The sequence below is a fragment of the Argopecten irradians genome, chromosome 15, assembly GCF_041381155.1.
Source record: "Argopecten irradians isolate NY chromosome 15, Ai_NY, whole genome shotgun sequence".
Classification (NCBI taxonomy): domain Eukaryota; kingdom Metazoa; phylum Mollusca; class Bivalvia; order Pectinida; family Pectinidae; genus Argopecten; species Argopecten irradians.
The window spans coordinates 15,173,491-15,192,243 of NC_091148.1; the positions used below are offsets into that span (position 1 = coordinate 15,173,491).

An 18,753-nucleotide genomic window follows, 5' to 3' on the forward strand; every position below is an offset into this window, starting at 1 on the left:
TTAATTGTTAACCACTCCATTATACTGTGGCCGTTAAGGCCCTTGAACCTATTGTTACTAATCACATAGTAGTTGGAGAGAAGGCAACGTGCATCATAAACACGAGATTAGTATGTATAAGTAAAAACAACAACAAAAAAGTATATAGAGATGCAAAAGAGAATTATTGTTATACCATCATTTGGTTTATAAAAACATCGCCGGGTGCGTATACTGGGGATATAAATGTTATTTTTCTAACTCCAAATCACTGACAGTAGTTTCGTGGTGTACTATTATTTCCTTAATGTGACCGGATGGGATATGTTGGTGTCTTCGGCGGCATGCTTCAGTGATATAGCACTATAAAAAGGACAACAGTTCCACTATATAAGAAGACACGAAACTAACATAACACACTTTCCCAAAACACGCACCTCGCTCTTCTCACACGCTACAAACTGCATGCAATGGACGCCGTCCATACATGACTGTTTGTTTGCTTATAGCTGTTTATAGGACGTTAATTGAATCAAAACAAACAAGCTTGATTTATTAACGTCCTATTAACAGCCGAAGACACCAAGCAACACACCCCATCCGGTCACATTATATTGACAACGGACGAACCAGTCGTCCAACTTCATGTCCCTAAAATTCCAACGGGCGGAATGTATTATTCAATATCCCGGGGTTATTTATTGAATATACTAATAAACACATACATTATGTAAAACAGAGAATATATATACCAAAGAAACATAATTTAACAAAGGATGAAAACTAATTGACCCGTGCCATATCTGGGCTTCGAACGCACGATCTACAGCGCCTAATCGCGTAGCCAAACATAATTTATCATATGCACTATGTGGTGTTAATGCAAAGGTTAAATTGTAATTTCCTGTTGAAATTGAATATATGTATATCAGTCCCATGTTCTTTAATGAATTGATCGGTGTGTTTCTTTGTGTCTTCGGCGGCATGCTTCAGTGATATAGCACTATAAAAAGGCAACAGTTCCACTATACAAGAAGACACAACACGAACATACTGCAGTCTCCCAAAACACGCACCACGTACTTCACACACGCTACACACTGCATACATGGGAGGCCGTCCTAGCATGACCCTAGCTGTTAATAGGACGTTAAACTAATCAAACAAACAAACAAACAAACAAAAAAGTAACATATTGTTGTAGATATAAAACAATAACTGCAGCTGGTATAGGTGATATTTCGAATAATGTGACGTGCCTAATTCTAAATGTAAAAACGTGACGAATAGGATAAAACTAATAACACTATCGAATTACTCAACAGTGTTTATCGGAGGATACCACAGTGCCCGACCAGTTGAAATTTGGCTGTTTTCCGATGTGTTTGGATACCTAGTGACATTTATACTTCATGATATATATTGCATCATATACCCAATTAAAGATAAATTGTCTGGCTGTCGATTGAGAGTATTCCAATTGTGAACACTTTTACGGTTTGTTAAAAATCATACTTATTCTGAAAATTGGTAGTGTAATGTGGCCGGCCGAGTTATATACCTTGACATAGTATTACATATATATATAGAGAGAGACAAGATATCCCAGAGGGATCTTGGCGCCCAACAAAGAATTATCAATGTCTGACAATGGAAAGAGGGATCTTTTCTCTGCTTTTCTAACTTAATCAAACATACTACATACAAAACGTGAGACAGATCGCTTCAGTACTTTCGGAGAAATAGCGGTAATAATCTTCAACTATCAAAATACAAGATGGCACCCTGTCAATCTGATTAAAACAGATCCTTATAACCACTCCGTTCAATAGAGGCCTCTTATCCAACGTAGTGATAATAAGGATCTGTTTTTTAATCAGATTGCTCTATATCAAACACAAGACCTGAAGAATTAGTATTGCACTTCAGTTACAAAAGCTACTTACTTCACACTATTAGCACCATTGAAAAGTTTGAGCTTCTCATTTTAGATCTATATAAAAATATGAAAAACTATTTACTTGCATCCCGAAAAAATTCCGTGACACTATGTCCTATATGGAATAAAGTACTGATTAAGCATATACCAAAAGCTAAGAAAAAATAAATTATATATGTACATTTGAGTTAATTAGACACATGTATGCATGATAAAACACCAGTTATTGTCAAATGGTGAGTATCGCTTATGCTCTGTCCGCGGTGGAGCATCTATAAGAAATGATTTTTATTTTTGATGTCCTTATATTTACATTTCAAGCGACTATTTCTTTTAAATTCAATGTTCCGATAGAATAAAACTTCGTTTTTTAACGTTATACGATTGATGTAACAGTCGATTTAATGATGGAATCATGAAACAGCTGGCTTCAATATGACGGGAAAATTTCAGTAAACAAAAAATAGTTCCATAATAACACTTTTTCATTCCATTGATGCAAGATTAATGTTTAATTAAAAACATACAATATAGGCCAAATCTGATGCACATTAACACTATTTGCGGAAGTCGGTGTTCCGGTGCATGTGTCTTTGCGCGACAACCGACTGCGTTTACACAAGTGTAAACCATTTATTCAGCTGGTAAGGTTATAAAGCAAAGGAAAAACGGAAATGTTAATGCTGAGGTTAGTAATTGGATATACCACTAATCATACACGTGTTATATGTATCCTTCCCATGCCCTTTAATGAAACCATCGATCCTAAATGTTAGTAACGTATTGTTGTAGATATGAAATAAATAAATGCAGCTGATATTTCAGTTTATGTAACGTGCCCAATTCTAAATGTTAAAACGTGACGAATAGGATAAAACTAATAACACTATCGAATTACTCGACAAATTTGTAATCGACGCGACAAATATGACATTCTATATATATATCATTTATTTATTTTTTATTTATTTTTCATTTGCAAAAAAAACAAAATACTTACTCACATTATCTTCACATACTGTCCCTTATCGTTCTTCATATTCATACTTCTTATACTAATCATTTTAATAATGCTCCACCGATGACAAATGGTGTTTTTTTTCACTATCAAAAACAGGAGCAGACGATTTAGTATTTTTCTTCAGTTACACAAGTTACTTTCTTTACACCATTACCACCATTGAAATGTTTGAGCTTCTAATTTTACTTCAAGTTTAGATTATGAAAAATGATTAACTGCATCCCGAAAAATTCAGTGACACTATACCTTATATGGAATGAAGTACTGATTGCACATGCACCAAAGGCGAAATAAATTGTTTTATATTATTTTAATGTTTATTAGGCATACACATGCAAGATTAAACACCTATTATTGTTCAAATGATGAATATCATTTATGCTCTGTCGGCGGAAGGCTCTGGGTTCTGTCCCCTGGCCGAGACACACCAAAGTCTATAAAAGTGGTAGTTTCTGCTCCTGCTTAGCGCTCAGCACACAGGGAGTGGGACAACTGTTCGCCCGTTGTCAGTATAATGTGACCGGGTGGAGTGTGTTGCTTGGTGTCTTCGGCGGCATGCTTCAGTGATATAGCCCTATAAAAAGGGCAACAGTTCCACTATACAAGAAGACACAACATAAATATACCGCAGTCTCCCAAAACACGCACCTCGCACAACATACACGCAACACACAGCATGCATGGGAGGGCCGTCCTTACATGACCATAGCTGTTAATAGGACGTTAATTAATCAAACAAACAAACAAAAGGAGCATCTTTAAGTAACATCACACTATCCCATCCACACATGAAAAAGAAAAATACTTAATCATATTTACTCTTATACTATATTTCACTCACTCAGCGGTTATTAGTAAGGTGGTAATAGTAAATTAGATGTAAGTTAAGATGTATAGTATATATTGATAGAGACAATATAACAAAAGGGGTGTAAAGATAAATATTGAGAAAGGAGAAGGTAGGCTAGCAGAATTGTGGTAGTCGGTCTTGTCAGAATCAAACTTAAAAATAATACAAACATTTACATATATGTCTTTAGTTAAACCACAAGTCAGCAGAATATATAATAAAATAACATAAAACAGGCTTTAAGAAAGAGTTTTTTTTTCCTATTACTACTCCACTAGAAAAAATAAATTTTTTCCTTATTCAATAGAAATGAACTAATAGTTTTTTATTGTGTTTCAAAGAATGCATATGCATTGAAGTTATGAGAGCATGAGTTAAAAATCCATAAACTCCAGCGAACTCTCCTCAAAAGCTTTCAACTTTTATTTTCGTGTATACCGTCAACAGTGAAACTAAAGAAAAACGTAAGAAACTGAGATAACGTGGTATTGATGAATATTGTTATAAGGAGAACAAATTTTTAAGAATAAAAAGGCCAATGAACTCACAAAAATTGGAGTTTAATTGTGTTTATGACTGAAACATATTCTTTGGTGTAAATTCATTACTTCATTTTAAGGATATAGGGCGACGGATTTTTGAATTATTTTTCAACTTAAAGTAAATTAGAATCTCAAACTTTTCATGGTGTACTAAGTAAGTAACTTTTGTAACTGAAGAAAAATACTAATCGTCTGTTCCTGTTTTTGATAGTGAAAAAATACCATTTGTCAGCGGTGGAGCATCTTTAAAGTTAATCGTAATGTATATAGAATTATAATTCTCATCAGAGCAACACGTGGCACCATTGACCCCTCCGGACTTCGATAACGAGAGGAGATGAATCTTAGGAACTTGGCTATTTTAGCAGGTAAATCGATAGATACACAGGTTGGTTTAGTTATAGAGGATATGGTATTTACTATTCAATAATCCTGGGGTCATTAATTGGATATATACTATTTCACATACTATGTATGCAATGGTTTTAGAGAATATATACATATCCTTTCCTATGTGCTTTTATGAAGCCATCGATACCGAATGTTAGTAACATATTGTAGATATAAAAAAATAAATAATTGCAGTGTTATGGGTGTAAAAACGTTTAAATGTTAAAAACGTGACGAACAGGAATAAAAGTAATATCATATACGAATTACCGACAAATTCGCAAAACTACGCGATAGTTAAATTAAGACGTGAACATGCAGTACCGGGATACATCATTTTTCAATCGTTTTTTATCTAATTTTTTATTTATTTTAGTTATGCTTAGCATCTATTTTAATATATTAAATTAGATGCCTCCACCGCTGACAAATGGTATTTGGATTATCCGTTATAAGTATATAACCGTGACCGAGTATAGGATGTTTTATATATCTTTAGTTTAGATACCACTATAAAACTGTCAAATGTTCTCCACGTTGTTTTTGACTTTAAAATTAGAAATATTTGAAATATACTTAGATATAAGGAATTACTAAATAGCTGAAAGCAATAAATCTGTTGGAATTAATATCATTTGTTATCGTTATATTTTACGTCACAAGAACGCCATCAATATATAATGTAGTGATTAATGTTATTACGGGTAAATTCGGCACCGGAACCTGCAAAACCAGTCAAATCTCCCGAAAGACGCAACAAAAAGCAAGAAAATGTTGGTTTCGAAACATAAAACTATAACTAGAAATACATTGGACCATACGAACTCGGATAATGTAGTTAATTCTAATATAAGTAATATAATACAAGTCATGACCAAGTCATCACTGAACGGTATGGGGAACTGAATGGAGCGTAACACAAATATGAGATTCCTTAGTTATACATAGTGCTTCTGGTCGGCTTGAGGTCATTCTGAGGATTCTGAGACTCGACTAACCATAATTATATTATTGTCATTACATTGTTACATGTAATTTTTACACACAGATTTTGATGAGTTAGTTGTTGAATAATAATTCCGATGAATTGATCATAAAATCTTGGTTTTTTTTATTATTCTATTATTAGTATGTTTAGATAGAAGAATACCTGCACCACATATTTTTATATTTACTAATCGAACTTTGACGGAATTAGAATTGAAAAAGATGGTTAGACCACAACTTAGCTTCAATGATCTAAACTTTAAACCAAGTGAATGTACACATTTCACTGCATTGTTGATGTGAAATATAAGTATGATTGTGTACTGCGTAAATCGGTTTCCACATCTTTTTTGTACCATATGAAATTAAAAACTTCTGTACATTGTATGTATTGCGATTACACAAATGATTGTTGAATATAAAATATTAATAGGTCTTTTTTTTTTTAATTCGGAATGGTGAGAACATTATTACGGATACAAGTAAGGACTTAATAGTATTAATTTCAAAACTTGGAAATACTATGCTCGCAACTTTGAAAAAATAATTTCTTTTAAAAATTTGCTTACGTCAATTTAGTCCTGTGATTGATAACTACTGATTTTTGATTATTCTCAATGCCTTTAATGATATATGCACACGACCGTCCACGGGACGCCAAATAATAAATGCGTGATGTATATAACTTTTAAATGATAAAAAACAAACAAGTGTATTTTGTTACATATTTGGTTAGCGTAGGTAGTTTAACTTAGGACTTTAACCACTTGGTAAGTTTATGGCGCGCCAAATATAAATAAAAAAATAACCAGTGTTATATCGTATCGGTTCAGTAATGTGTCGCGTGTCTAGCAAACGTTTAGTACGGATAGTAAAAATTAATGATTTATTATTTGTGTCAAACAGTTAGCTATTAGCAAGCACGGTAGTAAGAAAACGAAACCATAATAAAATGACACGAAGAACTAGGAACAATGGATATATTTCTTAAATGTCAATATATAATTATAGGAGCACGTGTAAGAAAAAATATATTATAAGAAGTTTAGAAAGCTGTTATCTAGAAAATTTTCCAGAAATCTGCAACATGGCGTTGACTAAGATGCTTATTACCAGCACAGCATGGTAAAACGTTGGTACACTGCAATGTTGAATTGTATAATGATTTACAAGGGGGAAGATACTGCATGACAAATCACGAGTAATTTGACACAAATTGTACGTTGTGTGATTTGCTTGATAACGATTGTTATCAATTTTAGAAGTCATTGCCAGTGTGTAAATTCCAATTCGATCGTTTCCTGTTTAGACGTGGGCGCTGTGGAATATAAAACAGGCCGTAGGCATTAAATCAGCCAGAGTTGACATCATCAACTGAATACAGCTGTAACTTACGTCTTCCAGTGCGTACTCTAGTTAATAGTCATTGTTTCTACGACGTTCAATAATTTTTGTTTTGTGTTTTTAAAAATTGATTTATAATGCAAATAAAATGTATGAGTGGCAGAACTCTACTTTTGCTCATGATGTCAGCAAGAAATACGTTATAACTCAGTAAACCATAGCTGTCCTTGTTAATATTTACAATAATTAATACTTTAATTTAAATGCAATTGCAACCGTTAATGTTATGGACATTTTTTGGTAAAATGTGCTTGTTGAACTATATTAAAGAGGTATGTTAGTTAAATGTGTTGTCAACAAACTGTAGGGACTCTAGGAATTGATAAAGCATTTGCTCTACAAGGTTTTTTATCTTCCAACAGATTGGTAACATTTCTTTAGTATTAAAAAATAAGATATAAGTTTACTATGAATGGTTTTTTACCTTCATGTCATCATGTCGAATGAACAGAATAAACTCTGCCGCTGCCGCTCTCGCTCGCTCTCACACAGTAGTATACTACAACGATGCTTAACGTGAACAAATCAATTGTATTTTCGCCAAATTAAAAGAAATTCTGGTGTGCATTTATTTGAAAAACAGGAAGTTCGAGCAAGGTTTTTGATACAGACTTGGTTTCAATTCTGATTAATAATTTTTGATACAATTTTTTCTGGGGGGAAGTACTCATATGTTTTCCCCCAAATATACATTAGTTCTGTATTGCATACTTATTTATACGATATTGTTAATTAATTTGTTTCTAAATTATTTTTTTATTTTTATTATCTACTGTACTAGTTTGATGATAATTAGTGTGAAATATGTGTTACAGTACATATTACATCACTAGCGGGTATTACATCATTTTTCCACTTTTTGATGTCCTCCTCCGATGTTCCTTCATTTGCCGTCTGTTTTCCTTCTGTTATTAATTTCATAATTGTAAATTTCTAAAATATTTAGATATCATTAAACTTCATTCTTGATGCTTAATGGGTTAAATTCACAAACAATTTTCCAAATATGGAGATATACATTATTTTGTGTCTATTACAATTAACGAGGAACAGCTTTGTTACTAAGAATATTATAATTCATGCTGTTTGTAAACAAATGTCACTTGAACCCTGTCGGATTACATCAATTACTCGCCTATACGCGATTCTCAAACCAGGCATATCTTTTGTTCTACGTGTCATAAAACCTTATAAACTGTCAATCTTTCCCAACAAAACCAACACGGGTCAAAAGGGCAGTAGTGTAAAACGAACGATCTGTAATGTTACAATGCGTTTGTGTTCTCATTTTATATTGGACACTTTTGTGATCCTCACGAGATCTAATAAAATTAAAAATTAAAAAAAAAAAACTTTTGGTGTTTTGCGTTTTGTGGATATTTTTTTTCCAAAATTTTTCGCGTTGTTATTTTCAATATATTCTGGTCTTAGTTTTATGTGAATATGATAGTTTCAATTGTTCTAATCTGATTTAAATCATACAATCCTCATGTGTCCACTACGTTCTACTATGTTTTAGACGGGGAGTGGTTATAAGGATGTGCTATTCTAATCAATTGGGCCATTGTTGTGGGAAAATGACGGGAATTCTTTGATAGCGTAAAGAGCGAGCTATACAAGTCACTGGTTATATTCATTTCTAACTGATGTCGATTCCTTGATCAAACTCACCTATAGAATACATTGACATGTGACCATCACTCAGTTTTCCATATTGAACCAAAGATAGCCATAAATAGCATATATTATTCATTTCCAAAATACAAAACAACTACGATGTGAAGACAACACTAACAAGCATTTGTATATTAAATTATTATTGTGATAATGTGTAGCACACTCCGAGATACTGGAACAAATGTTCTGAATTGAAATTACTCTAGCTCTAAATTTTTGTGTGCAAGACATTGGCGGGGAAAACTGCAATTTTACTTTATCAATAGTACATGAATGTCCACTTTGCCCAAAATTCATTATAACAATATCTGATGTAGACAAAGTGGCGCCTTGTCAGCTTGTCAGTATCAGCCTTGATTTAGCCCAAACCAAATTCATGTTCATTCTAGTCTTACAAAGGTCATGCATTCTAATCAATAGGTGGATATACATGTACAGATTTTAATAATAATACTTATTGTGTGAGCACTATCCCCCAAGGACAATTTATAATTTAATCTATTTGATTTCCAGTTTCCGCATAATTCATGTTGAATCACGTACTCCTGTTCGCCATGGTTACACTGATGACAGCCAATCATATTTTTCAGGCTTACTGTTTCGCCGCGGTGCGCCAGCGAGTCAAAATCGCTCTTTGAGTAGGTAGGTCTAAATGTGTAAGTTTAACTTATTTTGCTTATTTTTAATTACAGTTGCATAAAAAGATATTTATTATTATGTTAATTATATTTACTATTGAAGTATTTAGTTTCGAACTTTCAGGAATTGTATTGTTTGTTTGATTAATTAACTCCAATTAAGAGCCTATGGTCATTGAAGGAACGCCTCCAAAGTATGTGTGTGATGCGTGTAATTTTTTGCGAGGTGCGTGTTGGGAGACTTTGGTATATTCAAGTTTGTGTCTTCTTGTTATTAATGGAACTGTTTGTCCCTTTATTTTAGAGTCTACAATCACTGAAGGCATGCCGATGCGAAGAACCCAAGCAAACACATGCCCCACCCGGTAATCACAATATACTGACATACGGTTGAGAACTCTAGTCCGACCCACTCCCCTGTTTAAGTTGGAGCGACTGTATTTGCTACAATGCTTATATCACAAACGTCCTTTTTCATACTTAAAGTTGGTGCCTAGATTTTCCATCGTTGAGGAAATTTCGCATACTCTTCCCGCTGCGACAAATAACGAAAATCGAGGAAAATATTATGTCGTTATAATATGTTGATTATATCAAACAAAACTAAGCTACTTGGTAATGTATCCTGTGATTTTATTAAGTTTTGATAGATACTCGAACAATACATGGACACTATATGTCAGCCACGTTACTCATTATACTATTCAATGAAAGCAAGCAGGTGTCATGAGATGTAGTATTATTGGAACTCTTTGTTAATATTTTCATCTTGTGTTAATTCACTAACATTTTGTTTTTCGATTAAAATATTTAGGGATTAGAGTTAAAAAAAGTGGATTAATTGCAACTCGGGAAGTATAAAGTCAATTTAAATTACACTAATTATGACACGGAACATTTAATTAAACATTGAAGAGACGATTACGGATGGTTAGTTTTTAGTTAAAATAGACTTCCAAATTCATGTTATCTGATTTGTTCTGTTATTCATAATTAACTTTCTCTAATCAATGCTTGATACGCCCTAATAGTGGATTATGTGTAACACTTTTAGTGGTTTTTTGATACATCGGGTTACAATAATGAAATTGTTCGATCTGTAATTCGTCTGGAGACCTAATAGTTTAGTAAAAGAAAAATATTTCATTTTCAAAACAAAACATTTGTGACAAAATAGAGAACTATGTTGTCAAAAGGGTATTTTACAGATTACTGAAAGTATAATAACAACATGAATCTAACAATAAATACAATGAAAAAAATTAATACTAGATATCTAGAGCGTTGGAAACTGTCATAGATTAGGAGTAGTATTACGTCCCTTATGTAAATTAGTATAAAATTCCGCCCCTCCGACTCAAAAGTCACGTACCAGACAGATCATAATTGACAAATCTGTGCACCGAGTACCACGTCATATCGCTTAATGTCTGTCCGAGGTGCGAAAACCCGTTCTCTTACCCTGGATAGGAAAATCCGGAATTTTACCGGAGTGATACTTTCTTTATATCTCAATAAAGGGTAAAGACAAGCTACATGAGATCTTTGCACGTGCTCACAAAAATAAAAAAAACACATTAACTCTCTTTGGGGTGAGTCAGGGGATCTCAACCTACGGAATAAGATTCTTAAGCTGCCAAACACTCGGTAAAGCCTAGTTTTTGACAACTTAGAAATCTTACTTCTTGGGTTGAGTTTCTCCTGTCTCATACCAAAAGGAGATTCTTTTAATCTGTAATGACCGTCAAAGGGACAAAGACAATGCCAAGACAACTTCATCATTTGGAACTTTGACAAAGTGGCCTTATTAAGCAGGTAGACCTTATACAGCAGTGGTCACAAAGGCCGCTTTGATAGTACTTGCAATTTTTCAGAGAGGACGAACAAGTTTTATACTATACTCAACATGCCTAATTTATTTGTTTAAGAACACCCAGAACCGAACGTTTGCCATTATAATGGCCAGACGTATAATAAAGGCGATACATGGGACACAGGCAACTGTGAGGAGTGTACCTGTGAATCACAAGGGGCGTACTTCTGTTGCGGGTAAGGAACATACATGTTAAACATATGTTTTTAGCCAGATGTGTATGCTTTTGTAAAGTCGAATCCGGTCAAATAGACAGTTGTAACCAGCTGCATAGATACTTGGAGACAAAAAACTACCGAACCCGTCGGACTTGTTAAACTTAAATTTACAATTTAATTGTTTGCATGTGTTACCAAATTTACACGCAACACAATGATCTACGAGTCAACAGTAATACCTAACTTACGACCCGATGCATACAGACGTCTTAGTATAGTATATTCAATGACACGTAAGAAGTGATACAAAAAATATGTCCAGTTTAACTAAAACATGGGCTTATTCTGTTTGGTCTGTTTTTCGTTAATCGTTTTTGTAGGTCGGATACCATTATCATAGGAAATTTTGACAGATTTAGATTTTGTAAGCATTTGCAAGCATTTTATCATTACTTGATGAATCTCTTTTGATTCAGGACTTAAGATTTTCGTTAATCGTTTTGTAGGTACGGATTCCATGCTGGGGTCATTAGTTACGGAGACGACTGCAAGGTGATCCAATTTGATTGTAATCATGGAATGGTGTGGCACAGTGATTATAACAACCAATGTGACATGGCTGGGCATACAATCGATCTTACGAAGTAAAACAACCGAAGTCAAAACGAATAATTCTGTATGCAGGGGAGATAATTACATAACATTGAACCGTGTTAATTACTCTAACATGTGAAAATTGGGAGGTGATACTGAATAAACTGATGAAATACATATGTTCAGAAGGGGAGACAACTACGATTGAAAGAGGACATATTTCAAGCATGACAAGGCACTGAGACTAATAAAGTCACGGTTAAGACCCACAGATTATTGTTTTTTGTTAACCTTAACTTGTATTAAATCTCCTTGCCCTAACTTGTATTGGCTATCATTTTTATCCTTGTCATAACTGCCATTTAGTAATTAAATTGTAAATATCGAGTACATCCTTGATACAATAGGCATGATGGTGGAGTATTATTTCAACTATACATGTTATAGTAACCATCCGAATCATGCATCAATTACGAAACTGTGAAAACTTTGGCCTTATTGTTAGTGTAAAGGTTTTCATCTATAAGAGAGCGCATCTTTTACAATTTATATTTATATTAGTTTTACGTGTCTTCATAGTCTTAGTAAATATATATTAAGTTTGATAAAAATTGCGCTTGATTGATTCCTAGATAACAACCATCAAAATTAGGAAAAACATACAAAAGCCAAATAAAGCAGAAAATAAGACAACTTGCAATGGAAATGAATCATGGATGTACTAAATATTTCATACAATGTATAACCTAAAACTTAGTCCGCTAAAATGCCTAATAGAATCGGGCTTACCTCCCCAATTATTGAAAAGAAAAAAACAACTCTGAAATTAGTCGGGTTAAGCGGACTACCTAACACCTTGTTGAAAACATCGATGAATTTGAGGGGCAAAAAGAGCCAAGTGAATACATAATTCTTTTGTAAAATGCAGAAAAGTAATCTAACCGCGTATGATAATCTGTGTCTAAACCAAAGCCTAGTAGGGTCCCACATAACAACCTCCGAATCAATATTTTGTTCTGAACCCCTATGACCCACTGATCATAAATCAAAATGTTAACTTTGCATAAGTTGGGATGAACTTCCAGTTATGACGTCATCAAGATGACCGCCATGTCGAATTTCACAAAAATGGAGAAATAGTCATAAATTTGACATTTTTCGATCGAATTAGACAAATGAGGTATCAACATAACAACAATAGAACAACAAATACTGACACGGACCAAATATTCCAATATATGTTACTTTTTCATATTTGGCTTGACGCAGCAAAAAAATTTTTCAAACAGCGACCTGTTATTTCTAATAAGTTGTTTTACAAACTTGATGGCCTATATAATTTTGATCAATACTCGGGGCCAATCGAGATAAAATTCAACTCTGCGACATCTCGGAAGGACCAGGAATTGCTCAGAATATTCATGTAGAACTAAAAAAATGTAGATATTCAAATAAGAATAAATCAGACATCATTTGTTTGTTTGATTACTTTAAAGTCCTATTAACAGCCAGGGTCAAGTGAGGACGGCCTCTGATATATGCAGTGTGTAGCGTGTGTGAAGTCAATCTGATTAAAACACAGATCCTTATAACCACTCCGTTCAATAGAGGATCTAACAATATCCCATAAGCGGTCACGTCCAGATGACCTTTATACCACGTGTGTTTCAGAGCATCAATTGAAAACGTCTTTTCGCCCCATTATACATACACAATTAGCTTTGTTGTGCACTTCGGGCGAGATGACTACATACACGAAAACAAGAGGCCCAGAGGGCCTGTATCGCTCACCTGGTTTTTTGTTAGTAATTATCACAAGACTCTGACAATTAGAAAAATAAGCAAAATTGACTCCCAAAGTTTAATTTTGAATCACAACCATACAATGATGCTATTGATACCATACAAATATGCTATCCAATACATAGGTTCAGAGACAAAGTAATTTATATGAAAATAGTAGCCTAATTGACCTTTTGACCTCGCATCTATTGCCGTCTAAGGCCCCGGGGGTCAGCCCTATCATTTGTACAATTTCAAATCCCAACCCTATAAGGATGCTACCATTGCACTATAAGTGCTCTTCCATTCTTAGTTGCAGAGAAGAAGTCTTTTATATGGAAATAGCTAAATTGACCCCTTTTGACCCCACCCTTCAGCCCCCGGGGGGTCAGCCCCATCATTTGCAAAATTTTGAATCCAAACCCTATAAGGATGTAACCATTGCATTATGAGCGTAATCCCATGTTAAGTTGCAGAGAAAAAGTCATATATATATGGAAATTGACCACTTTTGACCCCGCCCCTCAGGCCCCCGGGGGGTCAGCCCTATCATTTGCACAATTTTGAATCCCCACACTATAAGGATACTACCATTGTATTATGGGTGCTATACCGTGCTTAGTTTCAGAGAAGAAGTCGTTTAAATGGAAATAGCCAAATTGGCCACTTTCGACCCCGCCCCTCAGGCCCCCTGGGGGTCAGCCCCACCATTTGCACAATTTTTAATCCCCACCCTATAAAGATGCCACCATTGCATTATGGGTGCTATACCATGCTTAGTTTCAGAGAAGAAGTCGTTTATATGGAAATAGCCAAATTGGCCCCTTTTGACCCCGCCCCTCAGGCCCCCCGGGGGTCAGCCCCATCATTTGTACAATTTTGAATCCCCAACCTATAAAGATACTACCATGGCATTATGAGTGCTATCTCATGCTTAGTTTCAGAGAAGAAGTCGTTTATATGGAAATAGCCAAATTGACCCCATTTGACCCCGCCCCTCAGGCCCCCGGGGGGTCAGCCCCATCATTTGTACAATTTTGAATCCCCACCCTATAAGGATGCTACCATTGCATTATGGGTGCTATCCCATGCTTGGTTTCAGAGAAGAAGTCGTTTATATGGAAATAGCCAAATTGACCCCTTTTGACCCCGCCCCTCAGGCCCCCCGGGGGTCAGCCCCATCATTTGTACAATTTTGAATCCCCACCCTATAAGGATGCTACCATTGCATTATGGATGCTATCCCATGCTTGGTTTCAGAGAAGAAGTCGTTTATATGGAAATAGCCAAATTGACCCCTTTTGGCCCCGCCCCTCAGGCCCCTGGGGGGTCAACCCCATCATTTGTACAATTTTGAATCCCCACCCTATAAGGATGCTACCATTGCATTATGGGTGCTATCCCATGCTTGGTTTCAGAGAAGAAGTCGTTTATATGGAAATAGCCAAATTGACCCCTTTTGGCCCCGCCCCTCAGGCCCCTGGGGGGTCAGCCCCATCATTTGTACAATTTTCAGTTAGTAGCCCATAAGGGTGCTACCAGTCAAATTTTGTTGAAATCCGACCAGCGGTTATGGGGAAGAAGTCGATTGTTGACGGACGGACGGATGGACGGACGGACGGACGGACGACGGACGACGGACGCCGGACGCCACGGTATGGCATAAGCTCACCTTGGTCCTTCGGACCAGGTGAGCTAATCATTTGGACAGCTTTTTCAAACTATTTCGTCCTCAGTCAAGATTCTGGCAGTGCTAATTTGATTGGCCATTTCAAAAGGTCATCTTGACGTGACCCCTAAAGGGATGTTCTCAGATCCTCTTATCCAACGTAGTGATAATAAGGATCTGTATTTTAATTAGATTGTTGTGAAGTGCGAGGTGCGTGTTTTGAGAGACTGCGGTATGTTCGTGTTGTGTCTTCTTGTATAGTGGAACTGTTGCCCTTTTTATAGTGCTATATCACTGAAGACACCAAGCAACACAACATTATACTGACAAATGGCGAACCAGTCGTCCCACGCCCGGTTTGCTGAGCGCTAAGCAGGAACAGAAACTACCACTATTATAGACTTTGGTGTGTCTCGGCCAGGGGACAGAACTCAGAGAGCTTTCCTCACAGGGGCGAACGCTCAACGCAAGGCCAAAAGTGAGGCAGTGCCAAGGAAGGCTGCTTTGTTTGCTTGTTTGATTAATTAACGTCCTATTAACAGCTATGGTCATGTAAGGACGGCCTCCCATGTATGCGGTGTGTTGTGTGTATGTTGTGCGAGATGCGTGTTTTGGGAGACTGCGGTATATTCGTGTTGTGTCTTCTTGTATAGTGGAACTGTTGCCCTTTTTATAGTGCTATATCACTGAAGCATGCCGCCGAAGACACCAAGCAACACACACCACCCGGTCACATTAGGAAAGATGAAGTCCGTTAGAAAGAAAAGATAAGATCCTAAATTTAGTCGCCTTTTACAATCATGCAATGGGGCAGCAGGTACAATTCTAACGTCCTACTAGGGTCAACACCAGATCACATTATTCTGACTACAGGCGAACCAGTCGTCCCACTCCCGGTATGCTCAGCGCTAAGCACGAGCAGCAACTACCAGATTTATAAACCTTGGTGTGTCTCGGCCAGGGGACAGAACCCGGATCTTTCTCTTACTCGAGAAGCTATGCTAACAGGGAATTAGGAAAACAACTATCATTATGGGGAATACACTTTCCCATCATGCTATTCAATTGTTGCACCGCTTATTCGTAAACCATCATACCCACTATCCCATTCTCTTCTTCCCTTTAAAGAAATTCTCTTCTGAACGTCATCATTTACGTTTCTCATCAACCTCTATAAAGTATGTGAGGAAGATGTGAGGAATATCAATCTCTCTTTGTCGTATGTGGGGAATATCAATCTCTCTTTGTCGTATGTGGGGAATATCATCTCTCTCTCTGTCGTATGTGGGGAATATCAATCTCTTTCAGTCGTATGTGGGGTATATCAATCTTTCCCAGTCGTATGTGGGGAATATCATCTCTCTCTGTCGTATATGGAGGATATCAATCTTTCCCAGTCGTATGTGGGGAATATCATCTCTCACAGTCGTATGTGTGGAATATCATCTCTCTCTGTCGTATGTGGGGAATAATAAATCTCTCTGTCGTATGTGGGGAATATCAGTCTCTCTAAGTCGTATGTGGGGAATATCATCTTTCCCTGTCGCATGTCGGGAAAATTAATCTCTCTTTGTCGTATGTGGGGAATATCAATATCAAATCTATCTTTGTCGTATGTGGGAGATATCATCTCTCTCAGTCGTATGTGTGGAATATCAATCTCTCTCAGTTGTATGTGGGGAATATCAATCTTTCCCAGTCGTATGTGGGGAATATCTAGCTTTGTCGTATGTGGGGAATATCATCTCTCTCAGTCGTATGTGGGGAATATCAATCTTTCCCAGTCGTATGTGTGGAATATCATCTGAAATGATTAAAGAATATTAAAATGTGTTTATATACATTACGTTCGAAAAAGTATTTTTTGCGAGTACCTACAATAACGGGTTAATTGTCGACATTAAATGTTAATTTACTGACACTTAAAATGTTAAATCTTTCTTATCGTTTAAAAAATGAAATTGTACAAAGAAGTGTTTTTCCAATGAGAAAATATTTTTACGTCTGCAGAAAAAAAAACCCCAAATCTTATGTCTGTAAAATGTATGAAATAATTTTCCTACATTAATTATTAATTGATTGAATTTATTTCACAATTAAAAAACCTTAACTATAACACATATCGTGTTTTTAACAATAAACGTTAATTTACTGCATCAAAAATATTTTGTATGTTAGTATTTCATTAGCATTTCAATTAAATTAACTCTATGTTATTGAGTAGAAAATAATCAAATAAAATCAAAAAGTGTTTATATACATAATATATTAATTAGAAAGATATCTTGTTATTGAATGTATGTTAACACTAACTTCAATACGTGCATTTTATTACTATTCAATTATCGATCATATACATGTTATAGTTATGTGTTTGTTCTAAAATGATTGTTTATCGATTTGTTTCCTTGCCTTAATTAAGCCGAAGATTGTAGATTTGTTTTTACAATATCGCTTATTTTTGTTTGTTTATATCAGGAACAGGGTACGCTATAAGTATTTCAAGGAAACAAGGAGAAACTAAAAACAACCCTTTTTATATTCTTCACTTTTTTTCCTGGTGTGTATATGTATGATTTCTACAAGTATATTAACACTACTAAACTAGTAAAACGCTTTTGGTTATAGTAGGTAGTTTCAACCTTTTAATCATTCATTGAGAATTACATAGAAAATAAATCACACACAAATAAAAGAAATTAAAGATAAAGTTTTCATTGTTAGCATGTACTGTCTGCAGCAGTCTATTTTGGTATTTGAATGTGTAATGTTTCAAGAAGTCAAATGAAGAAGTCAAAATTTAGTAGGAAATAATGATGTCTTCCACCACGTCGGAGTGCATCTTATATATAGAGTTCACTTGTGTTCTATTCAGTCAAATTATTTCAACTTGTACCCTGATCAACATGGGCCACTGTGTAAGCAAAGAATCCACAATCAAGTGGCATAAAACAGATATAGAACTGCAACATCTTCGAGAAAAAGTGGAAGAGAATAGCCATCAAATTAATAGACTTGAAGCAAGCATAGAATGCCCAAGGCATTGTATGTTTTAGACGATCTGCAGCAATTGCAAAACAAGTAACTAGAACTGGACCTGTTGGTTAGAAATCTATCTCAGCCAACTATACCGTCTTCTCCGAGAAGGATTAAGAGAACATTTTCCTATAGAGAAAGGTTAAATGTTAGACCAAAAGCAGCACCTGTAGACGAAACCATTCAAAGACTGAGAACAACACCTGTAAACGAA

At 35.5% G+C, this 18,753-nt stretch overlaps 1 protein-coding gene across 1 annotated transcript in view; it reads left to right on the forward strand.

Annotated features, from left to right (window-relative positions):
• Positions 1-12,379, forward strand: part of LOC138308428 (uncharacterized) — a 70,133-nt gene extending 57,754 nt beyond the window's left edge. The window contains exons 3-4 of the mRNA XM_069249411.1: positions 11,356-11,476; positions 11,965-12,379. Coding sequence (XP_069105512.1) covers positions 11,356-11,476; positions 11,965-12,106 — 263 coding nt within the window. The 3' untranslated portion in view covers positions 12,107-12,379. The remainder of the gene's footprint in view (positions 1-11,355; positions 11,477-11,964) is intronic.
• Positions 12,380-18,753: the final 6,374 nt, after the last annotated feature.